General features: G+C 44.4%; 1 protein-coding gene across 8 annotated transcripts in view; it reads right to left on the bottom strand.

Annotated features, from left to right (window-relative positions):
* Nucleotides 1-12148, bottom strand: part of ZFP90 (ZFP90 zinc finger protein) — a 37941-nt gene extending 25793 nt beyond the window's left edge. For 5 of the 8 annotated variants that reach the window (XR_006961884.1, XR_006961885.1, XM_047078646.1 and 2 more), the window contains exons 1-2: nucleotides 11980-12148; nucleotides 11624-11690 (exon numbers count right to left, since the gene is read on the bottom strand). Coding sequence is in view for 5 of the 8 variants with exons in the window: in XM_047078646.1 (XP_046934602.1) it covers nucleotides 11624-11656 (33 nt within the window). In the remaining 3 variants the exon portion in view is untranslated. Of the gene's footprint in view, nucleotides 1-11623; nucleotides 11940-11979 lie in introns of those variants that run through there. The other 3 variants (XM_047078649.1, XM_047078651.1, XM_047078648.1) reach the window with 3 other exon arrangements.
* Between the last annotated feature and the right edge of the window lie 6813 nt (nucleotides 12149-18961).

The following is an 18961-nucleotide window of genomic DNA, read 5'->3' as shown; positions in this document are numbered from 1 at the left end:
AGAAAGAATAAGAACCATACAATCCTCTCAATAGATGCAGAAAAAGCATTTGACAAAATCCTGCAACCATTTTTTTTTTTTTTTTAGTTTATTTATTTCTTTGGGCGGGGGGAGGGGCAGAGAGAGACAGAATCCTAAGCAAGCTCTGCACTGTCAGCATGGAGCCTGATATGGAGCTCGAACACACAAACCCTGAGATCACGACCTGAGCTGAAACCAAGAGTTGGACGCTTAGCCGACTAAGCCACCCAGGTGTCCCTACAGCATCCATTTTTTATAAAAACCCTCAACAAAGTAGGGATAGACGAACATACCTCAAATCATAAAGGCCATATATGAAAGATCCACAGCTAATATCATCTTCAATGGGGAAAAAAATGAAAGCTTTTTTCTTTAATCAGGAACAAGACAGCGATGTCCACTGTCACCATTACTATTTAACATAGTACTGGAAGTCTTAGTCTCAGCAATCAGACAACAAAAAGAAATAAAAGGCATCCAAATTGGCAAGGAAGAAGTCAAACTCTATTTGCAGATGGCACAATACTCTATATGTAGAAAACCTGAAAGACTCCACCAAAAAATTGCTCGAACTAATACATGAATTCAGCAAAGTCGCATTTCTATACACCAATAATGAAGCAGAAAAAAAAAAATCAAGGAATCAATCCCATTTATAATTGCACCAAAAACAATAAGATACCTAGGAATTAACCTAAAGAAGTAAAACTATAGAACACTTATGAAAGAAACTGAAGAGGACACAAAGAAATGGGAAAACATTCCACGTTCATGGAATGGAAGAACAAACACCGTCAAAATGTCTATACTACCAAAGCAATCTACACATTTAATGCAATCCCTATCAAAATACCACCAGCATCTTTCACAGAGCTAGAGCAAACAATCCTAAAATTTGTATGGAACCACAAAAGAACCCGAATAGCCACAGCAATCCTGAAAAAGAAAAGCAAAGCTGGAGGCATCATGATTCCAGACTTCAACCTATATTACAAAGCTGTAGTCATCAAGACAGTATGGTACTGGCACAAAAACAGACACATAGATCAATGGAACAAAACAGAAAACCCAGAAATGGACCCACAACTATATGGTCAACTCATCTTCAACAAAGCAGAAAAGAGTATCCAATGGAAAAAAAGATAGTCTCTTCAATAAATGGTGTTGGGAAGCTGAACAGCAATGTGCAGAAGAATGAAACAGGACCACTTTCTTACACCAGACACAAAAATAAATTCAAAATGGATACAAGACCTAAATGTGAGAGAGGAAACCATCAAAATCCTATAGGAGAACACAAGCAGCAACCACTTTGACCTCAGTCACAGCAACTTCTTACTAGACACCTTGCCGGAAGCAAAAAAAAATGAACTATTGGGACTTCATCAAGATAAAAAGCTTCTGCATAGTGAAGGAAACAATCAACAAAACTAAAAGGCAGCCTATGGAATGGGACAAGACATCTGCAAATGATATGTATATCTGACAAAGGGTTAATGTCCAAAATCTATAAAGAACTTACCAAACCCAACACCCAAAAAACCAAATAATCAAGTTAAGAAAATGGGCAGAAGACATGAATAGACACTTTTCTAAAGAAGACATCCAGATGGCCAACAGACACATGAAACGATGCTCAACATCAATCATCATCAAGGAAATACAAATCAAAACCACAATGAGATACCACTTAACACCTGTGAGAATGCATTAAAATACCTGTGAGAATGCATTAAAATTAACAACCCAAGAAACAACAAGTGTTGGTCAGGATGCAGAGAAAGGGAAACCCTCTTACATTGCTGGTGGGAATGCAAACTGGTGCAGCCACCATAGAAAACAATATGGAGGTTCTTCGAAAAGTTAAAAATAGAACTACCCTACAAACCAGCAATTGCACTACTAGGTATTTACCCAAAGGATACAAAATTACAGATTCGAAGGGGTACATGTACCCTGCTGTTTAGAGCAGCATTATCAACAATAGCCAAACTATGGGAGTTAAGATGGCAGAGAAGTAGGGGGACCAGGATTTCCCTCTTCCCTCAAACACAGCTATATTGAGGTAAGAGCACTTGGAACACCCAGGAATCAATCCTGTGTCGCATCTTGTGTTGTTAATTTTATGCATTCTGACAGGTATGAAGTGGTATCTTATTGTGGTTTTGATTTGTATTTCCCTGATAATGATGCAAAACAAACTAGATATAGTGACCAAAGGAGAGAATAGAAGAAGTGAAGAGGAGAGAATAGAGAATAGTGAAATAGAAGATAAAATTATGGAAAATGATGAAGCTGAAAAAAAGAAGAAAAAGAAATTCCTAGACCATAAAGGGAGAATTAGAGAGTTAAGTGATTCCATGAAACAAAATAATATCCATATCATAGGAGTTCCAGAAGAAGAGCGAGAGAAAGGGGAAGAAAGTTTATTTGAACAAATTATAGCTGAGAACTTCCTTAATCTGGGGAAGGAAGCAGACATCCAAGTCCAAAAGGCACAGAGAACTCCCTTCAAAATCAACAAAAACGGGTCAACACAACATATCATAGTGAAACTGGCAAAATACAAAGATAAAGAAAGAATTCTGAAAGCAGCTAGGGACAAAAGGGCCTTAACCTACAAGGGTAGACAGAAGAAGGGTGGTAGTAGATCTGTCCACTGAATCTTGGCAGATCAGAAGGGAGTAGCAGGAAATATTCAATGTGCTGAAAAGGAAAAATATGCAGCCAAGAATCCTTTATCCAGCAAGGCTGTCATTCAGAGTAGAAGGAGAGATAAAGGCTTTCCCAGACAAACAAAAACTAAAGGAGTTCAAAACCACTAAACCAGCCCTGCAGGAGATCCTAAGGGGGACTCTGTGAGTGGAAAGCAGCAAAGACTACAAAGGACCAGAGACATCATGACAAACATGAAACCTACAGATAACACAATGACACTAAATCTGTATCTTTCATAATCACTCTGAATGTAAATGGACTAAATGCCCCAATCAAAAGACACAGGGTATCAGAATGGCTAGAAAAACAAGATCCATCTATATGTTGCCTACAAGAGACTCATTTTAGACCTGAGAACACCTGTAGATTGAAAGTGAGGGGATGGAGAACCATCTACCATGCTATGGGGCATCAAAAGAAAGCCAGAGTAGCCATACTTATATCAGATAAGCTAGATTTTTTAAATTTTTTTAAATGTTTACTTATTTTTGAGAAAGAGAGAAAGTGAGAGAGATAGTGTGGGAGGGGCAGAGAGAGAGGGAGACACAGAATCCAAGGCACGCTCCAGGCTCTGAGCTGTCAGCACAGAGCCCAACGCGGGGCTCAAACTCACAGACTGAGAGATCATGACCTGAGCCAAAGTCAGACGCCTAACTGAGCCACCCAGGAGGCCGCAGACAAGCTAGACTTTAAAATAAAGACCGTAATAAGAGATGAAGAAGGGCATTATAGCTTAACTAAGGGGTCTATCCATCAAGAAGAGCTAACAATTATAAATGTTTATGCCCCCAACGTGAAACACCCAAATATATAAATCAATAAATCAAATGTATAGATAATAATACCATGATTGTAAGGGACTTTAATACTCCACTTACAACAATGGACAGATCATCTAGGCAGGAAATCAATAGGGAAACAATGGCTCTGAATGACACATTGGACCAGATGGACTTAACAGATATATTCAGAATTTTTCATCTATAAGCAGCAGAATACACATTCTTCTCAAGTACACATGAAACATTCTCCAAAACAGACCACATACTGGGTCACAAACAACCCTTAACAAGTATAAAAAGATTGAGAACATACCATGCATATTTTCAGATAACAACGCTAAGAAACTTGAAATCAACCACAAGAAAAAATTTGGAAAGCCCCCAAATACATGGAGGTTAAAGAACATCTACTACTAAAGAATAAGTGGGTCAACTAGGAAACTAAAGAAGAAATTTAAAAATATATGGAAGCCAATGAAAATGAAAGCATGACAGCCCAAACCCTTTTGGATGCAACAAAGGCAGTCTTAAGAGGAAAATATACTGCAATTCAGGCCTGTCTCAAGAAGCAAGAAAGGTCCAAATACACAACCTAACCTTATACCTAAAGGAGCTAGAAAGGCAGCAGCAAAGAAAGCGCAAAGCCAGCAGAAGAGAAATAATAAAGATAAGAGCAGAAGTAAACACTATAGAATACCAAAAAGCCAGAATAGATTAATGAATCTAAGAGCTGGGTTTTTTTTTTTTTTTTGAAAGAATAAACAAATTGATAAAGCACTAGCCAGACTTCTCAAATAGAAGAGAGGACCGAAATAGATAAAATCATGAATGAAAGAGGAGTGATCATAACCAACACCATAGAAATACAAACAATTACTAGAGAATACTATGAAAAATTATATGCCAACAAACTGGACAATCTGGAAGAAATGGACAAATTCCTAGACACTCACACACTACCAAAACTCAAATGGGGGAAGAAATAGGAAATTTGAAGAGATCCATAACCAGCAAATTGAATCAGTTATCAAAAATCCCCCAACAATAAGACTCCTGAGCCAGATGGCTTCCCAGGGGAATTCTACCTGACATTTAAAACAGAGTTAATACCTATTCTTCTCAAACTGTTCCAAAAAATGGAAACAGAAGGAAAGCTTCCAGACTCATTCTATGAAGCCAGCATTACTTTGATTCCAAACCACTAAAAAGGAAAATTACAGGCCAATATCCTTGATGAACATGATGCAAAAATTCTCAACAAGATACTAGCAAACTGAATTCAACAGTATATTAAAAGAATTATTCACCATGATCAAGTGGGATTCATTCCTGGGCTGCAGGGCTGGTTCAATATTCATAAATCAATCACTGTGATATTAATAAAAGAAAGAATAAGAACCATATGATCCTCTCAATAGATGCAGAAAAAGCACTTGACAAATTACAGCATCCTTTCTTAATAAAAACCCTCAACAAAGTCAGGATAGAAGGAACATATCTTAGCATCATAAAAACCATATATGAAAGGCCCACTGCTAATACCATCTTCAATGGGGAAAAACTGAGAGGTTTCCCCCTGAGATCAGGAACACGACAGGGATGTCCACTATTCACCACTGTTTAACATAGTGCTGGAAGTCCTTTCTTCAGCAGTCAGACAACAAAATGAAATTAAAAAGTATCCAAATTGGCAAAAAAGAAGTCAAGCTTTCACTCTTCACAAATGACATGATACTCTCCGTGGAAAACCTGAAAAGACTCCGCCAAAAAACTGCCAGAGCTGATACAGGAATTCAGCAAAATCTCAGGATATAAAATCAATGAACAGAAGTCAATCACATTTCTATATGCCAATAATGAAGCAATAGAAAGAGATATCAGAGAATCAATCCCATTTACAATTGCATCAAAAACCATAAAATACCTACAAATAAACCTAACCAAAGAGGTAAAAAAAAAAAAAAATCTGTAAGCTGAAAACTATAAAAAGCTTATGAAAGAAACTGAAGACGACACAAAAAAATGGAAAAACATTCCATGCTCATGGATCAGAAGAGCAAATATTGTTAAAATGTTGGTAATACCCAAATCAATCTACACATTCAAAGCAATCCTAATCAAAATAGTACCAGCATTCTTCACTGAGCTAGAACAATCCTAAAACTTGTATGGAACCACAAAAGAACCCAAATAGCCAAAGTAATGTTGAAAAAGAAAACCAAAGCTGGAGGCATCACAATCCCAGACTTTAGCCTGTATTACAAAGCTGTAATCTCAAGACAGTATGGTACAGGCACAAAAACAGACACACAGACCAATGGAACAGAATAGAGAACCCAGAAATGGACCCACAAATATATGGCCAACTCATCTTCGACAAAGGAGAAAAGAGTATCCAATGGAAAAAGACAGTCTCTTTAGCAAATGGTGCTGGGAGAACTGGACAGCAACTTGCAAAAGAGTGAAATAGGACCACTTTCTTACACCATACACAAAAATAAACTCAAAATGGGTCAAAGACCTAAATGTGAAGCAGAAAACCATCAAAACTCTACAGGAGAAAACAAACAGCAACCTCTTTGACCTCAGCCGCAGCAACTTCTTAATTGACATGTCTCTGAAGACAAGGGAAATAAAAGCAAAGATGAACTATTGGGACCTCATCAAAATAAAAAGCTTCTGCACAGCAAAGGAAACCAATCAACAAAACTAAAAGGCAACCAACAGAATGGGAGAAGATATTTGCAAATGACATATTGGATAAAGGGTTAGTATCCAAAATCTATAAAGAACTTACCAAACTCAACACCCCCCAAAAAAATAATCCAGTGAAGAAATGGGCAGAAGACATGAACAGACACTTTTCCAAAGAAGACATCCAGATGGCTGACAGACACATGAAAAGATGCTCAACATTGCTCATCATCAGGAAAATACAAATCAAAACCACACTGATACCACCTCACACCAGTCAGAGTGGCTAAAATGAACAACTCAGGAAACAACAGATGTTGGCGAGGATGTGGAGAAAGGAGAGCCCTCTGTTGGTGGGAATGCAACTTGATGCAGCCACTCTGGGAAACGGTGTGGAGGTTCCTCAAAAAATTAAAAATAGAATTACCCTACAACCCAGCAATTGCACTACTAGGAATTTATCCAAAGGATACAGGAGTGCTGATTTTAAGAGGCACATGCACCCCAATGTTTACAGCAGCACTATCAACAATAGCCAAATTATGGAAAGAGCCCAAATGTCCATCAACTAATGAATGGATTAAGAAGATGTACACACACAGGAATACTACTTGGTAATGAAAACGAATGAAATCTTGCAATTTGCAACATCATGGATGGAACTGGAGGGTATCATGCTAAGTGAAATGAGAAAGACAGATATATAATTTCACTCATATGTGGAATTTGAGAAACTTAACAAATGATCATAGGGGAAGGGAAGGTGGTAGGCATTGATGAGGGCACCTATTGGGATGAGCACTGGGTGTTATGTGTAAGTGATGAATCACTGGAATCTACTCCTGAAGCCAAGACTACACTGTATGTTAGCTAACTTGAGAATAAATTAAAGAAAAAAAAAAAAAGCCAAACAATGGAAAGAGTGCAAATATCCATCAACTGATGAATAGATAAAGATGTGGGGAACACACACACACACACACACACACACACACACACACACACACAGAGGAATATTACTCAGCCATCAAAAAGAATGAAATTTTGCCATTTGCAATGACGTGGATGGAGCTACAGTGTATTATTCTACGTGAAATGTCAGGTAGAGAAAAACAAATATCGTTAAGATTTCAATGATCATGTGGAATTTAAGAAACAAAACAGATGCATCTAACATATGGAAAGGGAAAGAAAAAAAGGAGAGGGAAACAAAACATAAGAGACTCTTTATGACAGAAGCACCTGGGTGGCTCGGTTGGTGGAGCATCTGGCTCTTGATTTCAGCTCAGGTCATGATCTTGTGGTTTCTGGGTTCGAGCCCTGCCTGGGGCTCCAAGTTGATAGCACAGAGACTGCTTGGGATTCTCTCTCTGACTCTCTGCCCCTCCCCTGCTCATATGCACGTGCGCTCTCTCTCTCTCTCTCTCCAAGTAAACAAAAAAAAAAGAGAGATTCTTACGATAGAGAACTGAGGGTTTGGGTTAAATGGATGATGGTCTTAAGGAAGGCACTTGTGTTGAGCACTGGGTATTATTTGTAAGTGATGAATCACTAAATTTTACTCCTGAAAACAGTATTATACTGTATGTTAACTAACTAGAATTTAAACAAAAATTAAAAAAAAAAAGGGGGGAGTCTATATGTATGCTCACATGCTTTGATTAAGATATATTTTTAAAAAATTTTTTAGTGTTTAATATTTAAGTGACAGAGAAACAGAGAGAGCACAAGCAAGGGAAGGGCAGAGAGAAAGGGAGACACAGAATCCGAAGCAGGCTCCAGGCTCTGGGCTGTCAGCACAGAGCCTGATGTGGGGCTTGAACTCGCAGACCGCGAGATCACGACCTGAGCCGAAGTCAGATGCTTAACCAAGTGAGCCACCCAGGTGCCCCAAGATATGTTTTAAGAAAAGTAGTACAAGACATAGAAAACTCAGGAAAATAATCATATTTTTGAAATAGGTCTTAGAAGAGGTTTTGACATCCTAACATTGTCTTAAAAACAAAATTTCTTAAAACCGTTTAGTGAGAAAAAAAAAAAACTGTTTAGTGAAACTTAAACTGTTTCATGCAATTATTTTACCAGAAAATTGGGGTCACTGGAAAAATATAGTTTTTCTATGTTAGGAGCAGAAAATGCAAAAAGCACAAAATTACTGCTTGGCATTAAGTGGTTATGAGTGTTTGCTGTGACACCCACTTACAGAGTATGTACTTTGGAGAAAGGGATGAAACCAGTCAAATGGCCCTGTCCTAAAGGAGCTGAAAGCCTAGTACAGAGATGGATGGATAAACACATACCTCCATATGACATAAAAACAGTACTATGACAGCTGTGTACATGTGCTGTCGGAATGCACAAGAGGGGCACCTGACCTTACCCAGGGGCAAGAGTGTCTCGGCTGAGCTTAAAGCCCAGCTCCAGTGAGCTCAGGAGAAGGCTGAGAAAGAGGACCTCTGGACAGAGGCAGCCTGAACATCCCTGACTGCAAACATCCTGAGCTGGTTCAACAAGTGGCCTGGCTGCTCCTGGGGGTCCAGGAGCATCTCGTCTGAGTTTGGATGACCTGGGCCAGCTTTGGCTGAGCCTGTTCATCCTGATGATATAACCACAGAGCTCTTGGGATCTGGATTCAATGGAGACCAGGTCCTGGTCCCTATTTCCTCCCCTTCAAGGTAAATCTGGTCTTCATTTGCAGCTTTTTCTTCTAAAACTTTCCCCATTTCTTACTCTCCTGGCGGTTTCACCGTTTTTTTTTTATTCCTCCTGAAAATGGAGTGCACATATAATGAAGAAAAAGATACATAACGTCTATACAGATACAGCTACTAATGATCCCACAGATCCTAAGGATTTTCAGGGTATCCCTCCTTTTGCTCCCATTCCCCTCCACTTTGGAGCCACTTCAGGTATTAGCAGAGCACAGGGGGGGAAGGTCCCATCTACCAAACACCTCTCCACAGGAGCTCCAAGTTTCAAACTCTTGTTCCTACACTTCATCATTCACAGAAATCTTTAAAACTAAGAAGAAATCGTCCTAGTTTCCTGCTCAAGAACAGTGACTCAAGCTCTACTAACCATTAACCATTTCCAACATTCTGAACACACCAGACACACCCATCCTGCTGCTCATCCACCCACAGCACTCTCCTCCAGACCTGTGCATCGCCTCCTTCTGTACAGATGTCACCATCTCAGTAAGGATAAGGCTTACCCTGACCACCTTATTTAAGCTGTACCCTTACCATAAGCCACCCTCTCCCGCACTCAATCCCCCTTACTTTTCTCTACCTTTTCCCCCCCAGGTACTGTCACCTTCTAGGATATTATAAAAGTTACCTACTGAATCTTCCTTTCTCCTCCTTCTAGGGTGTAAGCCCCACGAAAGCAGAGATCATTATAGATTTTGTTCACTAATGTACCCCAACTACTTAGAAACGTGTCTCAGCACATCACAGGGGTTCAATGGCTATTGGCTGAATGAATAGATGAATGAATGGATGGATTATGAAGGCCAAAAAGAAAAAAGTCCAAAACTCCTTTCTATTCTCATCTACTCACTGCCTGCAGCCACACACACTGTCACAAAGAACAATGGTTTTGTGAACACGCCCTTCATCTTCTGGCCTCCCAATGCCCTGGCCCACAGTCAATTGGCTCTATCTCTACCCCCTTCATTTTCACTTGTTGGACTCTGCTCCTATTCAAGTGACATCTCCACTCACTCTTTCCCACAAGCAGAATTTCCTCTCCCCTCTCTGTACTCACAGCAGCCTCTGGACCTCTGAGACAACATCTGACACCACCTCTCTGGTACTATATACTTCTGCCAGATGCTTCCCCCACTCAGTTAACCTCCTGGATAAACAGTCACATGACTCAATTACTCATCTCTTGCATTCCCGGAGGGCCAAGCTCAGAGAAAGGGAACCTCCGACAAAGGGAAATTTCTGCCTAAAAAGCCCCCTTTGTAGAGTCCCTTGTCCTGTCCTTTATCCACGGTCATCACCTGCAGCCTGGGTTAGGTAACCCAAGTGGACTGTCAGGCCATTCCATGAGAATATAACTGAACTAGAGTATTTAGGGAACAAAGCTTTGAAAGTGTTGTTTAAAGCAGTCCCTAAATTCACTGCTCAGAACACAAATCCACTTTCACCATTAAAAAGGCAACCCTTATGGAAAGGATTATCACTCCCCCTTGGATCATCACCCCCATGAAATGTTAAGCGTGTTAAGTGATTCTAATTCTCACAGCCTGCTGAGGAAACACTTTCTATGGAAATGCACTGATGACCAGTGATTTGCTCTGGCTCACCTCAAACCAAACAACTGTCTTGTACTAGTGTTACTTGTCTTCCTCCTTAAGGCTCACCCTTATAAAGCAAAAACATATAACAAGAAGTAAAAGATATAAAGACATTATACATACTGTGTGTGTTTAATTTACAGTAAACTGCTTTTAAATGACATTATTAGTCAGTATTTTTATCTGGATTGATTTTTTTTTTAATTCTACTTTTAAGTAATCTCTACACCCAGTGTGGGGCTCGAACTCACAACCCAGAGATCAAGACTCACATGCTCCACCAAGTGAGGCAGCCAGACATTCCTGGATTGATCCTGATAGTCTAAAACACTTAACAGCTAGAATCTGTGATTTTTCCTTAATTCTAAAGAGAGTGTAGATTAAAATACCATCTGAACCTTGTTATATTTTCATGGATATACTCTATGCAGATCAATGGATAACCTCAGAGTTGTGATGCTTCTAGACAACGCCTCCTCCCTCACAAGAATAAATGAGTTGAGAAGTCAGCTTCATAAAATTAATGAAAGCTGAAGGCTGGACGCCTGGGCTGTGCACTATTATACCTTTGTTAAAGCAGAAAAGTACACAAAAAGTAATGGGACAGGTCCTTCTTGTTCTGTTTTTTCCTCTGGGCCCAAGAGAGCCTATCTCCAGCCTCTTCCTACGCAAATCCTGACCAAGCTTCTTTGGCTCCTTAAGGTCTCTTTATGGCCCCCGGGTCGGAGACTGGGGCTCCTCTCTCCTTCACTCACTAACAGTTACTTCCTCCTCTACAGTTGTCTATCCTGTGACCCTACCCTCTCCATTCCTTGACAAGAGTTCAAGGAATTGGCTTGGCACTCAGGACTCTCAACAGTGACACTTCCCAACATGTTCACTCTTAACTCCTCCAGCAGAACTGCACCTGGTCCCCTCCTTTTGGGAAGCCCGCTCCTCCCAGCTCTGGACATCTTGGGTTTTCGCAAGGCTAGGAAGCTCGGAGGCGAAGACCGAGCTAGGAAAGGGAGTCGCTCCGGCGGAGAACAATGACCGCTCTAAACCTGCCCCAGGGGCCTCGCTGGATGGGACGCCCTGGGGTAGTGTGAAACCCGCTGCTCACCTGGGGCGCGGCCATCGGAGGCCTCGGAGCCATGCCTGCCACGCCGGGGTCGGCTTCCAGACTGGGGCTGGGGAGAGAGGACAGGGCCCACTCACCCGGCTGCAACCGCGGACCCCTCACCGCCGCGCCGCGCCCGCCTCTGCCCCTCAGCCAGTTCTCTGTGGAGAGGGATTAAAGGGGCTGCGCGGACAGCGCCTGGGCCTGCCGTTCCCCCACCCCCAAATTAAAGGGTCGCCGCGTCCGGGACACCGTCCTCTGGCCACGCCCAGTCCCATCCGCAGGCTGGTGGGCGCGGCCCGGCGGATACAAGCCAAACCCGTGGGAGGTGCCGCCTGGACCCGCGCACTCGGAATTACCGCTTCCTGGGGACTCCGGATTTCACGACCTCGGGGCCACGCAGGGCTCGGGCCAGCTCCTCCTACACCTGCTGCAGGGTCCGTCCTCTCCAATGCTGATGTGCGGAGGGACGGCCCAAAGCGGCCTCAGCCGCACTGGGGCCGGACAATGGCCGCAGCGGCGGGGCAGAGACGGAAGTGCGCTTGCGCACGCGGAGGCTCACTCCCGCAACTCCCGGGCAGCGGCCGACTACACTTCCCAGAGGCCTCCGCGTGTGGGTCCCATAGAGGCAGCCTGGGAGGTATCTTCGCCACTTTCGGGCCGCTGTGGTGGGGTCGGCAGTGTGGCTTGGGTACTCGTGCGTCCGTTTATTCCAATAATAGTCACTGAGCACCTCCTCTGTGTTTGGGGCATGTTGCTAGGGGCGAGATTCAGCGGTAGATCGGAAAGAAAAGACCCTGCTTTCGGGGAGCTAGCGTGCACTCCTGTGGACGAGGCCAACAATAAAAACGTAAACATATCAAGGTACTGACTTCAGCTACAGGAATTAGACAGTTAAGCAAGTGGGGCAACGTTGCATATTCATCACAAGATGCTACTTCCTTTTCCTCTTCTATGCCATCTTCACCCATGGGTCACTACGGAAGGTTTAAACAATGATTCCCCAGATGACACTTACTATGACTAAGATACTTGAGTCACTTATTGCTCCGAGAGGATAAGAGAAACTTTTCCTTTTGTCCCAGAATTGGTAACCCGGACTCAGCTGAGGACTTAGTTCTTCTTCATTCTAAAGAAAGACCAAACATTTGAGACTAGACATCATCAGGTCTTATAAAAGGGGAGCCAGGTGCTGAATTTGTGCCCTATTGCTATTAACCGTTGCCTGGACACAACCCCTTTCCCAGGTTCTATGAAGAGACTGGAATGGGAAAGAAAACAATTCCTCATAATGGCATGTTCCCAGGAAAAGGGGAGGTTACATAAACTACCCCCAATGCCTGCCAGAGCAAGAGAAAGGGAGTTAGAGAAGAGGCTGGGTGTAAGGAGAGCAGCCTGAATTCTCATTGTGTAGTAAGTGGATACACTGGAAAACAACTGGGCTTTAGCTCTAAGGGAGTGAGAGGGGTGCAGCTCACAACATTACTGGGTGTGAAAAGTTGCTGAGGAGGTTGGAAGAGGTTGAAGCAAGAGCCAGATCTCCCAAGTCAGATATCAGTTGATTTGCTCTAAGAATCTCACAAATGCACTTACGTTTCTCCCAGTGTAGCTAAGCAACTTTAATGCTGGATGAAATGGTTTCAAAACCTTTTAAAATACACCAATGCACTGAAAATTGGTAAGATACACTGAAAGCAAAAACAAAGCAAAAATAACAACTTAAGAGTGGTAGGTGGAGGGGCGCCTGGGTGGCTCAGTTGGTTGAACCTCCGACTTCAGCTAGGGTCATGATCTCACGGCTTTCGAGTTTGAGCCCCGGGTCAGGCTCTGTGCTGACAGCTGGGAGCCTGGAAGCTGCTTTGGGTTCTGTGTCTCCCTCTCACTCTGCCCCTAACCCACTCACATTCTGGCTCCGTCTCTCTCAAAAATAAATAAACATTTAAAAAAAAAAATTTTTTTTAAAGAGTGGTAGGTGGAGCACTAGAGTCAGCTCTCGCCTGGAAGACTTTTGCAAATAAGGCAAAGTTGAACTTTGTTTTCCATGGTCTCCTACTTTCCTTTCAAGGACGCCCTCTGGCCGGGAAGGCCAGGGGTGGGGCATCGAGATGGGAGCCACAGGCTCCTCTCAGGGGGAAGCGCGGCCCTACCCGGCAGGCTCTGCCGCTGAAGGTCAGGTGGCCAGGTGGGTTGATGTCCAGCCGCACGGAGAAGACAGCAAGCTGGCCAGTTCCTCCTAGGCCAGTGCACACCTCAGGGTTGATGGCAACCTCCCGGGCGTGGGGCGTGGCGCTAACCTGTCTTCCAGCAGGTGGAGAGTCATTCTTCTCCGAGCCTCCTGTTTCCATGACAACCGCCTCCGAGGTGTCTCCGAGGTGTCTGCTCCGTACTCGGAGTCGCGGAGCTGAAAAGATCAACTCGCGGGTCCAGTTGAGGTCCCGGGGCACCGGCGCTGGGCCAGGGACATCGGCGGGGGCCACCAGGTGCCCGAGTGGTGCTCCAAAGCCTCTCACGTCCCCGCTACACGGTGGGCAAGAGGCCGCCCCTGTGCTGGGGAAGCGACTAATAATGCAGTATTCAGCGGGTTTTTGTCCCAGCCACGACAGAGGCGAGAAGACCCGTCGTTAATGCCAAATGCCTTCCATATTGCCTTCTCTGTCTTTAATATCCACGTGGATTTGACCTTCAATTCCTCACTCGGCCCGCCGTGGGTCCAAGGCTTCTGGCTGGGGCCTTCCCCACAGCACAAGAATATCCAAGTTCCAGTCCCTTAAAATGTTCATTAAACTGTTCCACCCTCTGGTTTCCAAGAAAATTCGTGAGAAAAAAGGTGGGGGGGGGGGACTTGACGAAGGTAGCTCGTCCAGATCCTACCCTGTTAAGCCAGAGAACCAGCGATTCCTGAACCAACAGTGAACTCGGGTCCCCTGTCTTCCCTGCACTCCCGGGCTGGCAGGACACGAATGAGGCGCTGAGTGGAGGCTGTGTAGCTTCAGCCACCCACGCTAGATCTGAAGCCGACCTTCGAGTCGGACACGAAGGGAAGCGAGTTCTCAGCGCCCAGGTCCTCTCGCTCACATCGACTAACACCTGCTTTAAGTTTGGAACTTCAGGGGTCAGTCCGCAAAGCGCTGGGGCTCTAGTGCCACCTGCTGGCCACTAGGACCCTCTACTCCTGTAAAGTTTTCTGCATAACAATATTGAGAACATTAATTTGACAGCTTCCGGACCATTGCCGACCCTGCCAACCGCCCACCCTCAAGTCAAGCTTCCTCCATACGGCCCAAAAAATGTTTTTCAATTCAACAAAATTTCACTTAACACCTATGTAGCCCTCATTCCCTGACCCCCGATGCCCTCTATTTCCTCACAAAACCTCCCTGGTGGTCTCCTGCTACTCTGGGCTGAGCTGAAGACTCAGCTCTTGCTCCAGACTCAGCTGCAGCTACTCAGGCTGGACCCGAGTGGTGTCGCCTCAAGGGCAATGTAGTCCCCACAGGTCACAAGAGCCAGGTGTCAGGAGACCTTGATGTGGTTTTGGGGTGATGGTGGGGTTCGGAACTGACAGCCAAGAAAGAATTCTTGAAGTCGTCTTTGGTGCAAAAAGGTGATTTTATTAAAGCACAGAGACAGGACCCCTGGGCAGGAGGAGTTGCACTGGGTTGTGAAGAATGGCTGGTTGTATACTATGGGACTGGGGGAGGTAAAGTCGAGAGGAACTTTCTTAGGGGCACCTGGGTGGTTCATTCCGTTAAGCATCTCACTTCAGCTCAGGTCGGCTCAGGTCATGATCTCCTGGTTTGTTATTTCGAGCCCCGCGTCAGGTTCTGTGCTGACAGCTCAGGGCCTGGAGACTGCTTCAGATTCTGTATTTCCCTCTCTCTCTGCCCTCTCCCCCCCCCCATTTCTGTCAAGAATAAATAAACACTAAAAAAATATTTTTTTGATTAAAAACTCAAGAGGAAGTTTCTTAAAGGGATTTTCCAGATGCTAAAGACTCACAGATTACTGGAGGCCTAGCTATTGTCAAGCTAAGGTTGTTTTTCCCTCTAGCAAAGCATTAACATTAAGAGAGTAGGGAGTTCTTGGAGAAAGCTTTACTCTGCCTACCTCAAGTAGTTGTCAATGGGCTGTAGGTTATAAGGAAATTTAATTTTATATGCCATGTCCTTCTTGCCCTTGTTCCCCACATCACTATGGACGGGAAGGTGATGTTGGGCTCCAGGAAACTGAGTCTATAGGTTTCTGGAGATTAGGCTATTGATAAGATTGCCTTTTCCTTGTAATTTACTAAGATATTTGTAAACCAATGGAGACTCTATCAGTTTAGCCATTTGTTTCTGTCCTTTCCTTTGACCTTGGGCAGCCAGGAATGCCTGAGGAATGTCACACATATCCCACAGGCGTGCTAGCTTGTGCTGGGCCCTCAGCTTGCCTCTTGGTCCCTTATCAACCTCATTTTGGCTTCTGGCTCAGCCATCTTGCTCTCCCTGTCGCTTGCTCCTTGTTTATCAAGTATCCTTATGTCTCAGTGGTGCCTCAAGTGTATCCTGGCATCTCATCTTTGCCCTGGCACTGTGGCCTGGTCCCATTCTCTCCCCGGGTTTGGAGTCATGGAAAATGTCTACTCAAGGAAGGTTTTCCTCAGATACCTCTGTTATCTGAGACAAGGGTGTTCAATGACTGTGAGATGTGGTTAGTTGTGTGGGAAGATTGATCCTACCTGGAGATCCAAGATGCAAACGGCATCTGAGGGCTTTTCTGGACAAACACAGGGACACTGCTTAGAGACCAAGAAGTGGACAAAATGAGCCAAGGACAGAATATGGAAGGAGGGCAGAGAACGGATGAGGTGCTAGAAATAAACAAGATTATATGATACTTCTTGATTAACCGTGTTTCTGAGTTTTTGTTTTTAAAATAGACTTGCATGGGGCGCCTGGGTGGCGCAGTCGGTTAAGCGTCCGACTTCAGCCAGGTCACGATCTCGCAGTCTGTGAGCTCGAGCCCCGCATCGGGCTCTGGGCTGATGGCTCAGAGCCTGGAGCCTGTTTCCGATTCTGTGTCTCCCTCTCTCTCTGCCCCTCCCCCGTTCATGCTCTGTCTCTCTCTGTCCCAAAAATAAATAAACGTTGAAAAAAAAAAAATTTAAAATAGACTTGCAGGTTAATTAACTTGAAATTATTCTCAACAAGGTAATTTTTTTTCATGGCTAATGTTCTCTAACATTACAACCAGATATATGAGTCCAAGGGACCTGAGTTAGGCCGCCCTTAGACTAAGCCTACCAGGGGCCCAGTTCCAGAGACATCTGTGGACTGTAGCCCCAACTGGACTGTAGCCACAGGTGGATCTTGCTCACTTGCATGCCCAATAAACGTGTGCCCAGTTAACCTGGCTGAGTTTATGAAACGAAGGCTTTGCTTTATTAAAAAGAGTAATGGGCTCTGAGATCAGCTAGACCAGCTTCTTCCTTTTAAGGATGAAACAGAAGCCCAGAGAGGGAAAGACACTAGTTGGAGAAGAAAGAAAATGGCACAGGAAGACAAAGCTGCATATGATCAGCTGAAGGAGATTCATAAGTTACACGTGGCATTGGGCTGGTTTTTTAAAAATGTTTACTTATTTATTTACTTAATATTGAGAGAGAAAGAGAGAGAATCCCAAGCATGGGGCTCAGTCTCACAACCGTGAGATTATAACCTGAGCGAAAATCAAGAGTCAGAAGCCCAACCAACTGAGCTTCACATTGTGTTTGTTTGTTTTAACTCATCAGGTGAATGCTGGGGTTTAAAACAATTTAAATTTTCAATTTATTTTTATTTTTGAGAAAGAGAGCACATGAGCGAGAGCGGGGCGGAGGGGGGGTACAGAATTTGAAGCAGGCTCATGTTGACAGCAGTGAGCTCGCCCGATGTGGGGCTTTAACTCAAGAACTATGAGATCGTGGGGAGCCTGGGTGGCTCAGTCGGTTAAGCATCCAACTTCGGCTCAGGTCCTGATCTCACAGCTCTCCTGAGTTCAAGCCTGGTGTTAGGCTCTTGTGCTGACAGCTCAGAGCCTGGAGCCTGCTCCGGATTCTGTGTCTCCCTCTCTCTCTGCCCCTACCCCATTTGCACTCTTTCACTCTCTCTCTCAAAAATAAATAAACATTAAAAAGAAGAAGAAGAAGAAGAAAAGAACTGTGAGATCATGACCTGAGCCCAACTTGAACGCTTAACCGACTGAGTCACCCAAGCGCCCCTAAAACAATTTAAATTTTAAAATGGTAATTAAAAAATAGAACACATTCTAGATTAGGTTTTTGGTCATTTGCATCATTTTCTTCTTTTCCATTTTCTATTCAGCCTTATTTGAAGGACTGCAGTTGTATGGTCACCAAAAAGTGTCTTTCCCTCTCTGGGTTCTATTTCATCTGGAAAATGAAAGATCTGGTGTGGCTGATCCAAAGCCAAATTTTATTTTTCCCCTACAACTGTTATGCCTGGCTCAAACTGCATAGGTGTGACCCGCTGGGAGGTGAGAAAATGTGGAAGTTAAAATCAGCTGGGTCTTCGACCTGCCTGGGCCTTTGCCAGGAGGTGACTGCCACACATCCACTGGCATCTGGGACCCCACATCTTGGGCGTTTCCTGCACCTCCCGGCACAGAGGCACAGGTCTAGAGGGCTAACGCGGGAGACAGGCCCTGCCGTTACCATGGTGACCTGCCGGCTGCTACAGCCTTGGTTGCCGCCTAGCAACCAGGACATCCAGGGCACCTGCAGCTCTATCATTTCCCTCTGGCCATGTATTGGGGGCAGCTGTGTTCAGGGAGGTGGCTGGCTACCTGTCCCTCTACTGCTAGGCCCGGACCTGACCTCTTTAGCACTTCTGGCTTCTCTGCCTTGGGGCCAGGCTTCTATGACTTTGTTTCCCCAGGCCCAGAAGTCCTAACCACCCACCCCTTCCAGCCAGGGTCCTGGGAGCTTAAAAAGAGTTCTTACCTCGGACACTCCTGAGTCCCTCTAGAGGAGCAGAAAGGTCCAATGTGGTGTGAACTAAAACAACTTCCTCTCTGCCACACCACCCAGCAACCGTTGATTTAGGCCTCAGATTTTGGAGCCACTTTTCTGGATGGATAATCTTTGGGATGGGATACCATTGACAGGACAGCCTGGCTAGAACCCAGGGAGGCATCAGTGTTGGGGGGTATCACCAGAGCTGGGGATCCCTTCCACTGGGAGATGGGCAGGCATACAGACAAGCTAATCCAATATAGGTAGGGGTGGGATGGGCAGTGACAGGGTTGGTGGCACAGGGTATACCAGGAGCATGCATGGGGAAGGGGACTCACCCCAGGCTA

The sequence above is a fragment of the Lynx rufus genome, unplaced genomic scaffold, assembly GCF_022079265.1.
Source record: "Lynx rufus isolate CCGP_SWC_20201006 ecotype Redwood Valley unplaced genomic scaffold, mLynRuf1.p SCAF_16, whole genome shotgun sequence".
NCBI lineage: Eukaryota > Metazoa > Chordata > Mammalia > Carnivora > Felidae > Lynx > Lynx rufus.
The sequence above is the reverse complement of the archived record's forward strand: the minus strand, read 5'-3'. Positions and strand labels throughout refer to the sequence as shown.